Raw genomic sequence first — 19362 nt, forward strand, 5'->3', positions numbered from 1 at the left:
CGGCGGAAGCTGAGGGGAGACGCCATAGAGCATCACAGTGCAGGACTGGTCCTTCGGCCCACAATGTGGTGCCAACATCTTCTATCCCTTCCCACTTGGACTGTGTGGAGGACAATGAGATAGTGAGCGAGGGAGTGCCAAGGGCTGCTGACTCCAATCTGCTGCCCCCCAGCTCCCCGTGGGTTCTCTGGAGTGGGAGAGAGAGATATCGGGACCCCGGGGAGGGAAAGATGGAGTAGGCAGCTGGTACCTTTTCATCACCTGCATTGTAATGTCTAAAACTAGAGGACATGTGTTTAAGTTGAGAGGGAGAAAATTCAAATGAGAAGTGTGTGTGTGTGTGTGTGTGTGTGTGTGTGTGTGTGGAGAGGTGTGACAGGACATTCAGCCCATCGAGTCTGCTTCTCTATCCCATCCTGGCTGATTTATTATCCATCTCAACCCCATTCTCCTGCCTTCTCCCTGTAACCTTTCAAGCCCTGTCTAACCAAGAGCTTATCGACCCCCGCTCTAAATTCACTCAGTGAGTTTGCCTCCACAGTCGACTGTGGCAACGCATTCCTCAGATTCTGAGGCAGAGCGCCAAGGGATGCTGCTTCAGTAGAGAGGGCTGAGGAGGGGATTACTAACGTCCCGAGCAGTTCAGGAGGGTGGGGGGAAGTGGGCGATGGTGGGTGACCGTTGGTGGAAGGGAGAAGTGGGATTGTAACATCGTTCAGGTCCTTATCAGTGCGGGGTGCCCGTTGGACGGGGGTGATAGGATCAGATAGGTGGGGGGGAAGGGGACAGACAGGGACTATAAGAGACGGTACACGTCCTTGCAGTCCATCACAGTGGCTGGAGTTGTCTGAACGAGTGTGGTGAGTGAGCACGTTGTCAGGAATTGCCAGTGTTCGTCCTTGGAGAGACTGGCTTCCTGGAACGGGGCCAGTCTAACGGGAGGGGCAGAGGATGTCGATCTCCCTCTCAGTCAGTCACCATCTCCCCCACCCAGCTCAGTGCAGTGAGGCACCCCTGGTGTCAGTGCTGAGGGAGTCGCGGGTGAGGAGGGATCCCTCACTGAGGTGGGGTGTGAGGAAAATCTGCGCTCCGGGACAGTCAGGGGGTGGGACCACCGCACTGCGGGAGGGGCAAATCAGGCAGGATCTCCACACAGTGTGAGCGGAGGAGCGGGGAGCAGTGCTGGTGAAGGGGCGACTCCGCACCGTAGGAAGGGTTTGAGGGATACGTGTTGAGGGGCGAGTGGGACTGGAGGTGGGGAGGGGTTTCCTAATGGTCAGAAGAGTGATGACGGTGCTCCATTCTGAGTCAGGAAGGGCTGCGCTGTGAGGGGCGGTGAGGAGGAGAATTGCACTGTGGTGGGGTGCTGAGTGAACTCCACCCCACGGAAGGGCGCGACCCTTGTACAATTTTCTGATCCGCCCACCGGTTCTAAATTGTTTTATCACTCTCACCCCCGACTCCAGGTCCTGCTCTGTTGTTCGGTATCGGGTGCGGATATCGCAATGTTCCGGCTTCTCGTTGCCTGCCTGGTGGCGACCCAGCTCGTCCCGTCATGGTGCTCCTCCCCGGCGGATCTGCCAGAAGATGAGGAGGACGAGGCAATGGTGAGTGAGGGAGCGCCGAGGCGCGCTGACCACGAGGTCCCTTCGGCCGTTTCGGCGCGGGACGTCTGGACCCTGGAGGACCCGCTCGTCTACGACCCGGGACACCAGGCAGCCGAGGCGGCTGCTGAACAGCGGTGGTGCTGGAGAGTCTCACCGCTGCGGGGTCTCGGAGAGGACAGGCCATTCGGCCCAACCAGTCGCTGCTGACCACCGTGCCCGCCCTGCGTTCGGTACTGACCCATCACGGTCCCTCCCGAATGTGGACGGATGGAGCTGCCCTGGGAATAATCCGGCTCACCCTTACTTCACCCGGCATCTCGTCCCATGCATTCAGCACCCGCTGGGTGCAGAATTTACCGCTCAGATTCCTGCTCAGCCTTTCACCACTCAACCTAAACCTCTGCCCCCCTCTTGCAGAGAACCCCTCCCCACATCCAACAGCACCGCCCATTCCTCTCGGTTCCTCTTCATCCCGTTTCAAACTCTGCGTCCGTCTTCCCTCCCTTCACCCAACACAACCACTCATCCCCCACCGTCCACACGCACTCACTTCAACTCCACACTCACTCCCTCCGTTCCCTCCCCCAACACTTCCTGTCCTCACCCCATCCGGCCTCCCTCCCTCGCCACCGCTCCACCTCCCTTTCCCTTCCCCTCACTGCCCTCCCTCGCCCTCAACCTCACTCCCCTACCGCCTTTCCCCTCACTGCCCTGTATTTTCCTTTCGCTCCCCACTCCATCCCCATCCCCCTCCCTCTCCATCCCCATCCTCTCCCCCTACAACCTCCTCCACCACTCCTCACTCCCCTCCCCTCTAAACCGCCTCCCCTCCATTCCTCTTCACTCCTGTATTCTCCACAGTTTCATCCCCCTGCACTGTCTCAACCACCACAGCCACTTCCACACTGTCCCCTTCCCCTCCACTGCACCTTCACTAACCCCGTCCCCCTCCACACCCTCCACACCAAGGGTGTGTCCTTACCGGGGAGAGGGTGGGCGGGGGCGGCTCTCATTGCTCAGGGCTGGGATGGCCTTCTCAGAGGTTCCCAGCGACACGGATTGAGGGAAGGAGATTCCCGACTAACGGCAACTTCTTCCGTCCCCAGTTCCAAATGCGGTCCGATTTCGAGGAGTTCAAAGTGACTTACAAAAGGAGTTATGACGGAGAGGAAGGTAAGGGGAACCGGACCCGTTCTGTCCCGGGAAGGGATGGGGAGAAGGGGGTCGGGCAAAGGGAGTGGGGAGGGAGGGAGAGAGGGGTGGAGGAACAGAGGGTTCTACTGGGCAGCAACACCCCCTTCTACACCCTCCCGCACTCCCTCTTTCTCTGTCCTGCTCTCTCTTACACATTCACCCTCTCCTCCTCGTCCCACAGTCATTCTCTCCACTCTCACCTTCTCTCACTCCCCACACACACACTTTACATCTCTCTGTCACCTCTTTGTCTCTCTTCCCTTCTCCCTTCCCCTCTCTGTCACACAGTCGTCCCCCAGCTCCAAAACTGTCTCTGCTCGCACACTTTTTCTCTCTCTCTCTCTCTGAACTCTTACATTCTTTCCTGCCCCTTCGCTCCCCTCACACACTTTCCCTGCTCTCTCCTCACACACTTCCTCAAATCCCCCTTCTCTCGCTCTCTTCATCTCTTTCACACTCTCGTTCTCCCCTCTTCTTCTCTCTCCCTCTCTCTCTGAACTCTCACATTCATTCCTGCCCCCTTTCGCTCCCCTCACACACTTTCCCTGCTCTCTGCTCACACACTTCCGCAAATCCCCCTTCTCTCGCTCTCTTCAACTCTTTCACACTCTCGTTCTCCCCTCTTCTTCTCTCTCTCCCCTCTCGCTCCTTACACACTCCCTCTCTCTCGGCAGAAGAGAATCGCCGTTTCCAGATCTTCGTGGAGAACATGAAGAAAGCTGAGCAGATGGAAGACGACGACAGAGGAACGGCCGAGCACGGAGTCACCAAATTCAGTGACATGACAGGTACCGGGTGCGTGGAGTGACAACAAACCCCCCACCCACCGGTTCGGCTCTGGGAGAGTTCGGTCCAGACTCTCTATTCTAAAAGTCCTGTTGTGCAGGGTGAATCTGGGAGCTGCCCTTTGGGCCATTAACTCTATGCTGACCATTAACCTCGATTTACACCAATTGCATTTTATTCCCCCTCCCAGCCCACCCCATCCCGTTGGGGTTGGGGAATTTACAGTGAGTAATTTACACACATGCACACAAAGCCGGAGGCTGGGATCGAACCCGCGTCTCTGGGTCACTGAGGCAGCAGCTCTGCCCCCTGTGCAACCATCTGACCCTCAGAAAGGAACTTGGTTCTGCAATATTTCCTGTGCTTCCGTTCCCTCAGACGCTGTCTGACCAGCTGAGAGTTTCCAGAATTTTCTGTTTTCATCGGAGAGGGTGCAGCAGAAGCGCTGACTGGATTAGAGAGTATTATCATCTTATTAGAGCGTCCTGTTCGAAGGATACACGTGTCAAGTTGTAGAGAGAACATCTTTAACACGAGAAAACCTGTGGATGCTGGAAATCTGAGCAACACACACACACACACACACACACACACACACACACACACACACAGAACGGTGGAGGAACTCAGCAGGTCAGGCAGCATTTATGGAGAAGAGTGCACAGTCTGACACTCTTCATCAGGACTGGGAAAAAGAGATGAGCAGCCAGAGTAAGAAGGTGGGAGGAGAGAGGTGAAACCGGGAGAGGGGGAACGGTGAAGTAAAGAGCTGGGAAGGTGATGCGATAGGAGAGGAGAGCAGGCCAGGGAAGAGAGAGATGGAGGGGGGGCACCAGAGGGAGGCGATGAGCAGGTGAGGAGATGCGTTGAGAGAGGAAAGTGGGCGGGGTGCAATTCCCAGACGTTTGGGAAATCGATGTTCGTGACATCAGGTTCAAGACTGGGGCATCGTTGAGATAGGGGTGAGGGGAGATGTGAGTGCGAGGGGAGATGTGAGGACAGAGAAGGGGCGGTGTGGGGAGCGGCATTTAGACACGCAGGGAAGGTAGGGATGTGGATCCCCGGGCAGGCGGATAAAGGGGGTTAAACTCGGCAGCAACAAGACGCAGTGCAGGGTCTCTCCCCGTGCTGTGCTCTGCTCTGTCCTACTGAACTGAGAGGTGAGCAGTTCAGGCAGGGACACGCGGGGAAGCTGCTACGCTCCACGGGCCAGGGGTCCCCGAGGCCTGCTCTGGGCAGCGGATACGAGAGGCCAAGTGGGAGTCACCTGTTCGCTCAGAGACCGACCGTCCTGACCAAGGAGCAGCTCACATGCACAATGTTGAGTCCAACCCTTTACAGCAGTGGGAATGTGAGAATGGGGTTCCACCCCCGCCACTGTCGGTAACGAGTTGTTACACCCTCCCCGTGACTGCAGGGATTTCTTCGGGGTGGTGGGGGGCTCTGGTCTCCTCCCACAGTCTGAAGATGATTGTTTGGGGTCATTAGGTTGGGGAGTTACTGCACGAGCAATAAGAGCTGATGTCTTTAAAATCTGTCCAGGGTGGACTTTGAAGCAATCAGGGCTTTAAAAGGGTCTAGATATGGCCCAGTCTCCCCGGGGCCCTGGGCCAAGAGACACAGAGGGGTTCTGGGGCTGGCACAAAGCAATGGGCCAAGTGGCCTCCCTTGGCCAAGACGTGGCGCAACAGCGCGGCGGAGACCGGTAGGGGACCAATCCCTCTTGCTGCCAGTGAAGGCGTGGGACGTCTCCGAGTATACTCCCACCGTCTAGAGGCGTACTGCTTTTGGGTTAGAGAGTTGGTGGTGACACGGTTGTCTGCCCCCAACGCAAACCCGCTGATCTAAGTGAATGCAAACGAATCACAGAGCATCTGAGTCTTCATGTGATAAACATGTCCCATCTTCATCTCCGACAAGAGGACAGGCTCAGTCTGAAACAACCCGATCCCATCAAAACAAGCCCCCACATCCCAAGCTCAGCGTCCCCGGTCCCTCTGAACTTGAATTCTGCTCGTTATACCCTCCCCGAGCTGACCCCAGCCCATCGTGCCTGGGCAGAAACAGTTGGTAATTGTCTTCCTTCCCCTCTCCTCAGACGAAGAATTCGAGCAGTTCTACCTTAACCCGTTGATGATGAACGACACGTCCTGGATGCAGGAGATGGCGAAGGTGCCGGTGGCCGAACCGATCGCGGACTGTCGGATTCGTCGGCGAATAGACTGGAGAAGTTACGGTGCGGTAACGTCAGTCAAAAATCAGGTACGTCCCTACCACGACGGGCCAGGTATCTACTTGATTAGACGTCCCTGGAGGAGAGACCGCAGGGGGGAGAGGATGGCGATGAGATGGGTGTGGACAGCACCTCACAGTCCAGGGTCTGTATGGGTCAGACACAGAGTGAATCTCCCTCCACACCGTCCCATCACACACTCCCGGCTCAGACACAGAGTGAATCTCCCTCCACATGTCCCATCACACACTCCCAGGGTCAGACACAGAGTGAATGTCCCTCCACACCGTGCCATCACACACTCCCGGGGTCAGACACAGAGTGAAGCCCCCTCCACACCGTCCCATCACACACTCCCGGGGTCAGAAACAGAATGAAGCTCCCTCTACGCTGTCCCATCACACACTCCCAGGGTCAGACACAAAGTGAATCTCCCTCCACACTGTCCCATCACAGACTCCCGGGGTCAGACACAGAGTGAATCTCCCTCCACACTGTCCCATCACAGACTCCCGGGGTCAGACACAGAGTGAATCTCCCTCTACACTGTCCCATCACACACTCCCGGGGTCAGACACAGAGTGAATCTCCCTCCACACTGAACCATCACACAATCCCGGAGTCAGACACAGAGTAAAGCTCCCTCCACACCGTCCCATCACACACTCCGGGGGTCAGACATAGAGTGAATATCCGTCCACACCGTCCCATCACACACTCCTGGGTTCAGAAACAGAGTGAAGTTCCCTCCACACCATCCCATCACGCACTCCTGGAGTCAGACACAGAGTGAAGCTCTCTCCACAGTGTCCGATCACACACTCCCAGGGTCAGACACAGAGTGAACACCCCTCCACACCGTCCTATCACACACTCCCGGGGTCAGACACTCTCTGGTTCTTCCCCAGGGACCTTCAGTCAGAGATCAACCCTGAGCAGAGGTGCAGGATCCTGCTGCCTGGAGCATCAAGTGGCTTCTCGGCAAGGCCAGGGGTAAACAGACCAGGAGTTTGACTGGCCTTCCCTCCCTAACCACACACCTCCGCACTGTCTGTCCAACAAACATCCTCCTTACCAAAATTAGTATTATTACCAACCCTGAATAAATTTCCTTTCTAACATAAAAAAGTTCAAAAATGTTTGATATCTCAGAGTCGGCACGAGGCAGAGTTCAACAGGAAGAGTGGACAGGGGGAAGTGTCGGTGGGGACGGGGAGACTCATAGACACAAATATTGAAAGGTCAAGATAGAGTGGATGTATCCTATGGTGGGGGAGTCTAAGACCAGAGGACACAGATAGAGTGGATGTGGAGAAGATGTTTCCTGTAGTGGGGGAGTTTAGGACCAGAGGACACTGATACAGTGGATGCGGAGAGGATGTTTCCTACAGTGGGGGAGTCTAGGACCAGAGGACACAGATAGAGTGGATGTGCAGAGGATGTTTCCTATAGTGCGGGAGTCTAGGACCAGAGGACACAGATAGAGTGGATGTGGAGAGGATGTTTCCTATGGTGGAGGAGTCTAGGACCAGAGGACAAAGATAGAGTGGATGTGGAGAGGATGTTTCCTATAGTGGGAGAGTCTAGGACCAGAGGACACAGACAGAGTGGATGTGGAGAAGATGTTTCCTATCGTGGGGGAGACGAGGACCAGAGGACACAGTAGAGTGGATGTGGAGAAGATGTTTCCTACAGTGGGGGAGTCTAAGACCAGAGGACACAGATAGAGTGGATGTGGAGAGGATGTTTCCTATAGTGGAGGAGTCTAGGACCAGAGGGCACAGATAGAGTGGATGTGGAGAGGATGTTTCCTATAGTGGGGGAGTTTAGGACCAGAGGACACAGATAGAGTGGATGTGCAGAGGATGTTTCCTATAGTGCGGGAGTCTAGGACCAGAGGACACAGATAGAGTGGATGTGGAGAGGATGTTTCCTATACTGGAGGAGTCTAGGACCAGATGGCATAGATAGAGTGGATGTGGAGAGGATGTTTCCTATAGTGGGGGAGTTTAGGACCAGAGGACACAGATAGAGTGGATGTGGAGAGGATGTTTCCTATGGTGGAGGAGTCTAGGACCAGAGGACAAAGATAGAGTGGATGTGGAGAGGATGTTTCCTATAGTGGGAGAGTCTAGGACCAGAGGACACAGACAGAGTGGATGTGGAGAAGATGTTTCCTATCGTGGGGGAGACGAGGACCAGAGGACACAGTAGAGTGGATGTGGAGAAGATGTTTCCTACAGTGGGGGAGTCTAAGACCAGAGGACACAGATAGAGTGGATGTGGAGAGGATGTTTCCTATAGTGGAGGAGTCTAGGACCAGAGGGCACAGATAGAGTGGATGTGGAGAGGATGTTTCCTATAGTGGGGGAGTTTAGGACCAGAGGACACAGATAGAGTGGATGTGGAGAGGATGTTTCCTATGGTGGAGGAGTCTAGGACCAGAGGACAAAGATAGAGTGGATGTGGAGAGGATGTTTCCTATAGTGGGAGAGTCTAGGACCAGAGGACACAGACAGAGTGGATGTGGAGAAGATGTTTCCTATCGTGGGGGAGACGAGGACCAGAGGACACAGATGGAGTGGATTTGGGGAGGATGTTTCCTTAAGTGGGGGAGTCTAGGGCCAGAGGACATAGATAGAGTGGATGTGGAGAGGATGTTTCCTATCATGGGGGAGACGAGGACCAGAGGACACAGATAGAGTGGATGTGGAGAGGATGTTTCCTATCATGGGGGAGACGAGGACCAGAGGACACAGATAGAGTGGATGTGGAGAGGATGTTTCCTATCATGGGGGTCTTTTTTATTGTGAGGACGATTCAAGAGTCGGGATCGAAGCTGTCCTTAACTCTGGTGTTTCGTGCTGCCTCACAGTTTTACCCTCTGTCCGACGTGCGGGGGAAGAAAATGGAAGGACTGAAGTATGTGTGGGGGTGGGGTGGGGGTGAGGGCTGTGGAGTAGCTGGTCGTTGATTATGTTAGCTTCTTTTCTGAGTGCAGGCTGGGCTGGGTACAGATGTTGCCTACCAGGATGGGATGGGTAGAGATGTTGCCGTACCAGGCTGGGATGGGTACAGATGTTGCCGTACCAGGCTGGGATGGGTACAGATGTTGCCGTACCAGGCTGGGCTGGGTACAGATTTTGATATACCTGGCTGGGCTGGGTACAGGTGTTGCCGTACCAGTCTGTGATGGGTACATATTTTGCCGTACCAGGCTGGGCTGGGTACAGATTTTGCCGTACCAGGCTGTTATGTGTACAGATTTTGCCTTAGCAGTCTGGGATAGGTACGGATGTTACCGTACCAGTCTGCGATAGGTACAGGTGTTGCTGTACCAGTCTTGGATGGCTGCAGGTTTTGATATACCTGGCTGGGCTGTGTAGCGATTTTGCTGTACCAGGCTCGGATGGATACAGATAGCAATGGGAGATGAGTCAGGTCAAGCTGGGGGTAAGAGACAGCAGAATAAATCAGCCATGATGGAATGGAGCAGCAGACCTGATGAGCTGAATGGCCTAATTCTGCTGCTATGTCTTTATGCGGGCCTTGCAGACTGTTCCCAGACAAGAGATCACAGGGCTTTGCAGTAAAACAGTCACAATGCAGAATACAGCGTAACAGTGCCGTGCGGGAAGACGAGTTCTGGAGAGGAAGAGGGGACTGAGGGATGGAGGAGGGTAACAGTGAGGGGAATGTGGTGAGAGAAACAGACTGAAGCAGGCCACCGGGCTCTCTCTCTGTCCCTGCAGGGGCGGTGTGGCTCCTGCTGGGCCTTCGGAACCATCGCCAACGTGGAGTCCATGTGGTTCCTCAAGACCAAGCGACTGATCAGCATGTCGGAGCAAGGTAATGACCCGCGCCCTCCCCCACCGTCCCGGGACACGCTCCGCAGCACCGCTGCCTTCGCTGTAACCGAAGTCTCCTGTCATTGATGTCCGCAGTGCTCCTGGATTGTGACCACTTTGACGGAGCCTGTAAAGGTGGCTTCCCCGACAACGCCTTCAGAAGCATTATGCAACTGGGTAAGTGAGCTGTCCGATAACCCTCCTGGCGTGCGAGGACTGACCTATAGCAGGGATAGACCGCTTAGCAAGGGCGTCGCAGGCTTCCCACTCTGCAGAGGATGATAGATTCGGGACCAGGTCCACCAGTGAAGCTGAGGACCTTGAAATGACTTCATTACTTAAATCCTTCATACACACCAGGAGTAAAAATCTCTCCGTTACATTCAAACGGGCATTGTGCAATCTATAATAATTATAATGCACCACGGGACCGTCAATATAGCAGAGAAATACAGTTGTGTCAGCATGAACTCAGCAGCCTGATGGCCTGGTGGAAGAATTTGAATAAGAAAAGAGAAATTGCTCTAAACTGACCAATGCTCCGTATGCCCTCTTAACCACAGAGTCAACCTGCACGGCAGCTTTGAGTATCCTATGGACTCGGACCCCAAGATCCTTCTGATCCTCCACACTGCCAAGAGTCTTACCATTAATACTATATTCTGCCATCATATTTGACCTACCAAACTGAACCACCTCACACTTATATGGGTTGAACTCCATCTGCCACTTCTCAGCCCGGTTTTGCATCCTATCGATGTCCCACTGTGACCTCTGACAGCCCTCCACACTATCCACAACACCCCCAACCTCTGTGTCATCAGCAAATTTACTAATCCAAATCTCTACTTCCTCACCCAGGTCATTTGTAAAAATCACAGACAGAAGATGTCCCAGAACATTTGAGTGCATCAGTAACCCAAAACCATATCCAGGCCCATTCAATTATCCTATCTATTTCCCTTCACGAGCTCTCACTGCACTGATATCAGGTCTCAAGCGTGACGTGTTGACTCAGTCTCTCTCTCCCTCTCACCCTGTCCTGCCTGACCTGTGGAAAGTTTCCATTTCTTCTCCACAAGATGGGAGGGTGGATTGTTGCATTGGAGGGGAGGGAACGGGGCGTTTCTGGTATGGAGGACGTGGGGGATAACTTTTGTTCAGCCGGAGACCGGCCCAGACCAGCCTAGGGACAGAACTTGAGTCGATCAAGATGGACGAGGTGTTCACTCTGATTTATAGAGCTTTGGATAACGGTGAGAGATGGATGCCATTCTTCCTTTCCAACCTGTTCCTCTGCTCAATGCATTGGCTGATTCATTACCTCCCTTACACTCTCGGTCTCACTTCACACATCTTGTCTTCTCAAAGCGGATCAAGATTAAAATCCACTCTCCGATATTCTGCAAATCTGGATGACTTGACATCTGGTTCATTTAGTAATATTTCCCTCGCTCCCTTTAATCCCTCCGGGTCAACGTCTCCCGCTCGCTTAATCCCATTGGGACCCGTTCTCGCTCGCATTAATCCCACCGGGACCCTATCTCCCACTCCCTTTAATCCCACCAGGACCTCATCTCCCACTTGCTTTAATCCGACCGGGACCCCGTCTCCTGCTCACATTAATCCCACCGGGTCCCCGTCTCCCGCTCGAATTAATCTCTGTGGGACCCCGTTTCCCGCTCGCATTAATCCCACCGGGACCCCGTCTCCCGCTCGAATTAATTTCTATGGGACCCCGTCTCCCGCTCGCATTCATCCCACCGGGTCCCGTCTCCCACTCCCTTTAATCCCACCGGGACCCTCTCTCCCGCTATCTTCAATCCAATGCCCCCCCCGCTCCTTCTAATCCCACAGGGACCCCATTTTCCACTCCTTTATAACCCACCATAACCCTGTCTCCAGCTCTCTTTAATCTTTAGTCTCTCCCCACCCCCCACCCCCCACTCCGCTCACGTTAATCCCAATGTGATCCCGTCTCCCACCCGCTTAATCTCACCCGGGACCCCACTTCTCCCTGAGTAAGGAGAGTCGACCTACTCCGTTTGGAGTCTTGAACGTTCTGAATGCTGAGGGGTGTTGCTGTCAGTAGGAGAGACTCGAAGGACAGGCACGCTGGGGCGGCGGGGTCTTCTTCTCTCGGGCAATTGGTGGGGGATTCCCGGGGAGCACGGAAGACAGCGGAGATAATGCGGACCTTTGTTGACAGGAGGTATGATGTCTGAGAGGACCTATCCCTACCGGGCAGCGCGGCGCTACTGCAGGTTCCAGCGCAGTCTCGTCGTTGCCCGGGTCCAGGCCTACAGGAACATCAGGCCTCATGAGCGCGGTGAGTCGCCGCGGCAGCCCTGAGCGGTGCGTGGGATGGTCAGTGCGGGCGGACACCCCCCCGCTTCCCGGTTTACCACCCACCGAGACCGTGCCAGGCGGTCTGCCCACCTTCGGCGCTGGCAGCCGGAGAGGACCGGGCCCTAAGAATGGTGGCTGGGGTGGGCACCGTTTTACTGCGGGTGGTGAACCAGTTGAAACAGGGTGCCCAAGGAAGCTGAGGCAAACCCCTCACCGGTGGCTGGGAGGTTCCTGGGACCCTGACTGCCTGCGTTCCCTGTGACCGTGTGGATCTCCAGCCGGGTGCTCCAGCCACGTCCCACATCCTGGGGATCGCTGGGTTAATTGCCTTGACGCACCCCCCCCCCCCCCAGTGTGTGTGGGGCAGGAGTGGACAGTTCAACTGGGTGGGGTTTGGAGATGGTGGGATATGATTTGGTGTTGCTGAGAGGGCAGGCCATCGTCTTGCTGGGCAACAATGAGACGACGTATGGCATTCAGATGGTCGGGGGTGGGGCGAGGGAGGGGATAGCTTTGGGGAGATGGGCCGCACCGTTTCCGTTTGTGAAGCTTCCCTTTCTCTACTGCAGAAATGAAGAGGTGGGTGGCCAAGAGAGGACCCATCATCGTCATGATGAATGCGCGAGCACTGAAAGTAAGCCCCCCTCCTCCCGAACCGCCTCGCCCGACCCGCCTCTGCCTTCTCCCGACCCGTCTCCGCCCGAACCCCTCCGCCTCCGCCCGACCCGCCTCCGCCTTCTCCCAACCAGCCTCCGCTTTCTCCCGCCCGCTCGACCCTGCCTCCGCCCGACCACCACTGCCTGGGAACGGCGTCGTCTCCTCCTCTGAAGCCGGTGCCGGGCTTTCGGTGTGGCACCCTGAGAAAGAGCTTGGGGTCAGCCCACTGATCACAGGCTCTTGTCGACGTGGCACCCCGCAGGCGCCTGCTCCATACTGGCAGACTCTGGAGGATAACACCCACCCTGAAATATCTCTTCAGACCTTCTCCCTCTCTCCCTTTCCCCCTCCCTCCCCATCTACCTCTCCCTACTCTCTTCCTCATCCCCTCGTCCCTCACCCCCACTACCCCTCAACCCCACCCCCCCTCCCTCTCTCCCCCTCCCTCACAAACAACCCTCTCCAACTTCCCTTCCCTCTTGCCCCCTCCCCTCCCTCTCCATCTTCTCCTCCCTCTCGCCCTCCTCCCCTCTCCCTCTGACCATCCTATCACCACACTCTCCCCTCATCCCCCTCTGACCCGCCGCTCTCTCCCCCCCCCACCGTCTCGCTTTCCCTCCCCCCCCCCCACACCCAGACTCGCACGGCTCTGCCTCCGACGCATACTGGTGTAAACGTTTCTGATCGAAACCCTGACCAGTTTCAGTCTAAGTTCCTCAACCGATCTCATTCCTGGGTCACCACCCACCACATCCCGATGAGGTTCTGAGGAGATTCACCACAACGATTCTGGGAATCAAAGGGTTAAAGTTCGAAGAGTGCTTGATAGCTCTGGGTCCGTACTCACTGGAGTTTGGAAGAATGTGGGGTGGGGAATCTCACTGAAACCCATCAAATATTTGAAGGCCTTGATAGAATGGATGTGGGGAAGATGTTTCCTGCAGTGGGGGAGTCTAGGACCAGAGGACACAGATAGAGTGGATGTGGAGAGGATGTTTCCTATCGTGGGGGAGTCTAGCACCAGAGGACACAGATAGAGTGGATGTGGAGAAGATGTTTCCTATAGTGGGGGAGTCTAGGACCAGAGGGCACAGATAGAGTGGATATGGAGAGGATGTTTCCTGCAGTTGGGGAGTCTAGGACAAGAGTGAACAGATAGAGTGGATGTGGAGAGGTTGTTTCCAATGCTGGGGGAGTCTCGAACCAGACACCACAGCGTCAGAACAGAGGGACGTCCATTTAGAACAGAGATGAGGATTTTCTGTAGCCAGAGGGTGGTGAATCTGTGGAATTCAGTGCCACAAATGGCTATGGAGGCCAAGTCATTGGGTGTGTTTAAAGCAGAGGTTGATAGTTTCTTGATTAGTCAGGACATGACGTGTTACGGGGAGAAGGCAGACGAGTGGGTTTGTGAGGAATTGGATCAGCCAAGATGGAATAGCAGAGCAATATCCCTCGCCGGACGGCTCAGTTCTGCTCCCATATCTAATGGCCGTCTGGTGTTCTGCGGACCAGTATCGGACTTTGGAAATGAATCGTTTCTTTTCTCTCCTTTGCCCAGGGCTACAGGGGAGGCATCCTCCGTACCGACTCATATTGGTGCCCCCCCAAAGGACTCAATCATGTGCCACTGGTTGTGGGGTATGGAGTCGGTGAGTCCCACACAAAAACAGACCCTTCAGCCCATCGAATCCATGCAAACCACTGCACCTAATCTACACTGGGAGAAAATCTCACATATCTGCTGTTACCAGTATATCAATAAAAAGAAAATCAACCAAAATCTCTAAAATAGATACAGTTTTAAAGAAGAATATTAAATTGCATTAAATCAGGTACTCCCCACCCACTCTTGCCCTTCTAGAGTAGGCCCACTGATCCGCAAATTTAGAACACAGAGCATTGAACTTTATAGCACAGTACAAACCCTTCAGCCAACAATGTTGTGCCAAACATTTTTTTACCATCCGTGTGTCTGCCTATGAGTCACTTAAATGTCTCTAATGTATCTGTCTCTACCACCACCCCTGGCAGGACGTTCCACACACCCACCACTTACCCCCGATCACCGTAAAAGTCCCTAATGTATCTGTCTCTACCCCACCCCTGGCAGGACGTTCCACACACCCACCACTTACCCCCGATCACCGTAAAAGTCCCTAATGTATCTGTCTCTACCCCACCCCTGGGAGGACGTTCCACACATCCACCACTTACCCCCGATCACCTTAACTGATGCCCTGATCCCATTCAGATCTCCTTACACTCCCCCCCAACATTCCCAGCAGTTCCCCAAAATGCTACCCGTCACCTCTACATCAAAGGCGCCGTCTGCAGTGATCGGCCTTCCCATTCACCCTGCATCTCCGACCTTCGCACTTGCTGTCAGCTCCCACTCCACGCTGGTGCTCCTCCCCGGGGGGAGTGTGTCCGGAGCGGCGGCGGATGGCGATGGGACGCTCACTTTACTCTTTTTTCTGTGTTTCAGAAAGGGGGTTGCCTTACTGGATCATAAAGAACAGTTGGGGAAGGAACTGGGGCGAAAACGTAAGTGAGCTCAAACGCGAGCAGAAAATTACCGCACGGTCTCTTGGCTCCGTACTATACCCGCTGGTTTGGAAGAGGGGTTGTTAATCCACCCCCACCCCCAAAATAGCAAACGCAGGCTCATGTGGGTCTTCAATGCTCCGGGGCCTGTCCCCGAGGCTGTATAAACGTGGGAAGGATTTCAAGCCACAAGTTCCAGACCCTCATCGCTCACTGAGTGAAAGAACCTTCTTGCTCCAGTCCACATCCCGCTCCGACCCGATCACTGCAGAGAGAGATGGACCCACCCTGGTACATCACAGTCACATCCCTCCCCACCGTCGGTCGTATCTACAGGAGGGGCTGTCTCAGGAAGGCAGCGTCCACCATCATAGACCCTCCCCCTGAATCCGAGCATTGCCATCTTCTCGGACCTTCCACCGGGCAGGAGGTACAGAAGCCTGAAGTCCCACAGCACCAGGTTCAGGAACGGCTACTTCCCTTCAACCATCCGGTTCTTGAACCGACCGACAAAACCCTAATCATTACCTCAGTGTAGCATCACTCCTGCCTGTCCGCCAATCTTCCATCCATGCTAGAATATTTCTTTTGGTACCATGGAAGCTTTGTTAAGCAGCCTTATGTGTGGAACCTTGTCAAAGGCCGTGTGAAACAACTTCCATCAATTCTCCGTTGTCTATCCTGCTCGTTGTTTCCTCAAAGAATTCCAACAGATTTGTCAGGCAAGAGTTTCCCGTGCTGACTTTTCCCTATTTTATCATGTGCCTCCAAGAACCCCGAAACCTCATCCTTAACAATCGACTCCAACATCTTCCAAGCACAGAGTTCAGATTAATGGGCCTACAATTCCCTTTCTACTACCTCTGTCCCTACTTGAATAGCGGAGAGACATTTGCAATTTTCCAGCCTTCTGGTACCATTCCAGAATCTAGTAATTCTTGGAAGGTCATTAGTAATGCCTCCACAGTCTCGTCAGCCACCTCTTTCAGAACCCTGGGGTGTGCACCATTTGGTCCAGGTGAATTAACAACCTTCAGACCTTTCAGTTTCCCAAGCACCTTCACCCTAGAAATTACAATTTCTAGAAATTGCAAATTCTACGCCCCCGCCCCGCCAACACTAACGAATTTTTGGCTTTCTACAAGTGTCTTCCGCAGTGAAGACTGACACAAAATACTTATTAAGTTCATCTGCCATTTCTTTGTCCCCCATCACGACCTCACCGGCATCATTTTTGCAGTGGTCCAATATCTATTCTCGTCCATCTTTTATGCCTTTTATGTCTGTAAAAATCTTAGGTATCATCTTTTAAATTCTGCACTAGCTTACCTTCATATTTTATCTTTTCCTTCCTTGTGGCTTTTTCTTTGCCTTCTGTTGATTTTTAAAAGCTTCCCAATCCTCCAACCTTCCACTAATTTTTGCTCTATTATATGCCCTCTCTTTGATTTTATGTTGGCCATGACTTCCCTTGTCGGCCACTGTTGCATCACCCTCTCTTTAGATACTTCTTCATCTGTGAGCTGTACCTATCCTGCGTCTTCTAAAATGACCCCAGAACTCCAGCCATTGCAGTTCTGCCATCGTCCCTGCTAGTGTCTCCTTCCAATCAATTTCGGCCAGTTCCTCTCATGCTTCTGTAATTCCGTTTGCACCACTGTAAACCTGACTTTATTATCTTCTTCTCAATGGTCTCCTTTTGGACAGAGAACATTCATCCGAAATCCTTTTAATGGGTGTCAGCTTGAAGCGTCAAACCGTTTATTCCTCTCCATAGATGCTGCCTGACCTGCTGAGTTCCTTCAGCATTTTGTGTTGCTCCGGACTTCCAGCATCTGCAGAATCTCTTTTGTTTAAGATGACAGATTATCTGTATCTGTCACGTGTAGATCAATGCATACAGTGAAATGTGTCGTTTGTGACGTGCTGGTGGCAGGCCACAGGAACTTACCTCTCGCTCCTTTCTACTCCTCGACAGGGATATTTCCGCATCTACCGGGGCGAGAACGCCTGCGGACTGAACCGTTTCCCCATGACTGCCATTGTGTAGTCGGCAGCTCCGAGGCGAACCACGGCCGATCCTGGGTGGTCCCAGGCGGTGTGTCGTCTGGAGGAAGACTCCAGTACCGCAGCTTAGCAAACCTTTCTCGACAAGTGGGAGTGCCTTCCACCCCCCAACCCCGCCTTCCCATTCCCCATCTCACCTCTCCATTCCTCAGTACTATTCCAGTGGCGGCCCCTGGTCACTCAGCCACACTGCCACACTGGCCAGTGCCCACTGCCCCTGCCAAACACGCCCACAAGCCCCACCACTCCGATTTGCAGTCCAATGCATGAGAGGGGCACCTGGGGTTGTCGGGTGACCCTGCCCAGATAGCCAGAGCTCCTGTATTGACCTCACACCAATCAGAGGTCCCAGGGCGACGTAGGGAGGTGATTGGACAATTACCACACCATCCATTGGGAATGATTGGTTCACTGGAACGGATCCATCTTGGGATAGGAGCGTTTCGTTGGAATGCGGGCTGGTTGGAAGGGGAGGAGTCAAGGTGCCACTTCCCGTTGGTCCCTGGTATGGATGGATTCCCTCCGGCATCTTTTACTGGGAAGCAGGTGATCAATTAGATCATAAGACACAGGATTAGAATGAGACCATTCGGCCCATTGAGTCTGCTCCGCCATTCAGACTTGGATGTTTTATTCACTGGAAAAGTCTCCCTTGTGGGATGGTGAGGTTGGGATTGGCCCAAGTCCCCACCGTTTTCCCATTTGATTTGACGTTAATTGAACCCGGTCCTGCATTTTCTTTTAGCTTTTGCAAAGACTCAATAAAAATGTTCTGAAGCTTGAGTGTGAGTGGTTGTGTTTGTCTGTTAATCCCGTCTGTCCACCAAATGTTCCCATTCTCCACTACCCTCGCATTCAAGTTCCATTCTAAATATCTCTTAAATATCTTTAATGTATCTGTCTCTACACCACCGCTGGCAGGACGTTCCACACACCCACCACTTACCTCCGATCACCTTAAATGTCCCTAATGTATCTGTCTCTACACCCCCCCTGGCAGGACATTCCACACACCCACCACTTACCTCCCATCACCTTAAATGTCCCTAATGTATCTGTCTCTACACCACCGCTGGCAGGACGTTCCACACACCCACCACTTACCTCCGATCACCTTAAATGTCCCTAATGTATCTGTCTCTACACCGCCCCTGGCAGGACATCCCACCCACCCACCACTTATCCCCGATCACCTTAAATGTCCCTAATGTATCTGTTTCTACACCCACCCCTGGCAGGACATTCCACACACCCACCACTTACCTCCCATCACCTTAAATGTCCCGAATGTATCTGTCTCTACACCACCCCTGTCAGGACGTTCCACACACCCACAACTTACCTCCCATCACCTTAAATGTCCCTAATGTATCTGTGTGTACACCACCCCTGGCAGGACGTTCCACACACCCACAACTTACCTCTGATCACCTTAAATGTCCCTAATGTATCTGTCTCTACACCACCCCTGGCAGGACGTTCCACACACCCACCACTGATCTCCCGTCACCTTAAATGTCCCTAATGTATCTGTCTCTAAACCAGAGAAACAAAACTTGGCCCCTCACATCTTTGAAATGACCCCCTCAGGATCAGAATCATGTTTAATATCACCAGAATAAAAGACCATAAGATATACGATCAGAGTTAGGCCATTTGGCCCATCGAGTCTGCTCTGTCATTTCATCATGGCTGATCCATTTCACTCTCAGCCCCAATCTCCTGTCTCCTCCCTTCACGTCCTGAGCAATCAAGAATCTATCAACCTCTGCCTTAAATATACCCAAAGACCTGTTTGCGACAGCTGCCTGTGGCAACGAATTCCACAGATTCACCACTCAGGTCCTGAAAAAATTCCTCCTCATCTCCGTTCTGAAAGGACACCCCTCTATTCTGAGGCTATTCTGAGACTCTCCAACTATAGGAAACATCCTCTTCCCATCCACTCTCTCGGGGCCTTTCAGCATTCGGAAGGTTTCAATGAGGTCACCCCTCATTATTCTGAATTCTACTGAGTACAGCCCCAGAACCATCAAACGCTCTTCATGTGACAAGCCATTCAATCCCGGAATCA

The 19362-nt window shown here is 53.6% G+C and overlaps 1 protein-coding gene across 1 annotated transcript; it reads left to right on the forward strand.

The window, feature by feature from the left end:
- Positions 1–1499: 1499 nt before the first annotated feature.
- On the forward strand, positions 1500–17271 carry LOC134339727 (cathepsin L-like). Its single transcript, XM_063036450.1, has 11 exons — positions 1500–1607; positions 2714–2780; positions 3476–3589; positions 5686–5849; positions 9573–9669; positions 9765–9845; positions 11878–11997; positions 12587–12651; positions 14236–14326; positions 15163–15221; positions 17200–17271. The coding sequence occupies exons 1-11, from the start codon at positions 1506–1508 to the stop codon at positions 17269–17271; spliced, it is 1032 nt and encodes a 343-aa protein (XP_062892520.1). The 5' UTR covers positions 1500–1505.
- Positions 17272–19362: the final 2091 nt, after the last annotated feature.

The sequence above is a fragment of the Mobula hypostoma genome, chromosome 30 (genome assembly GCF_963921235.1).
Source record: "Mobula hypostoma chromosome 30, sMobHyp1.1, whole genome shotgun sequence".
Taxonomy (NCBI): Eukaryota; Metazoa; Chordata; class Chondrichthyes; order Myliobatiformes; family Myliobatidae; genus Mobula; species Mobula hypostoma.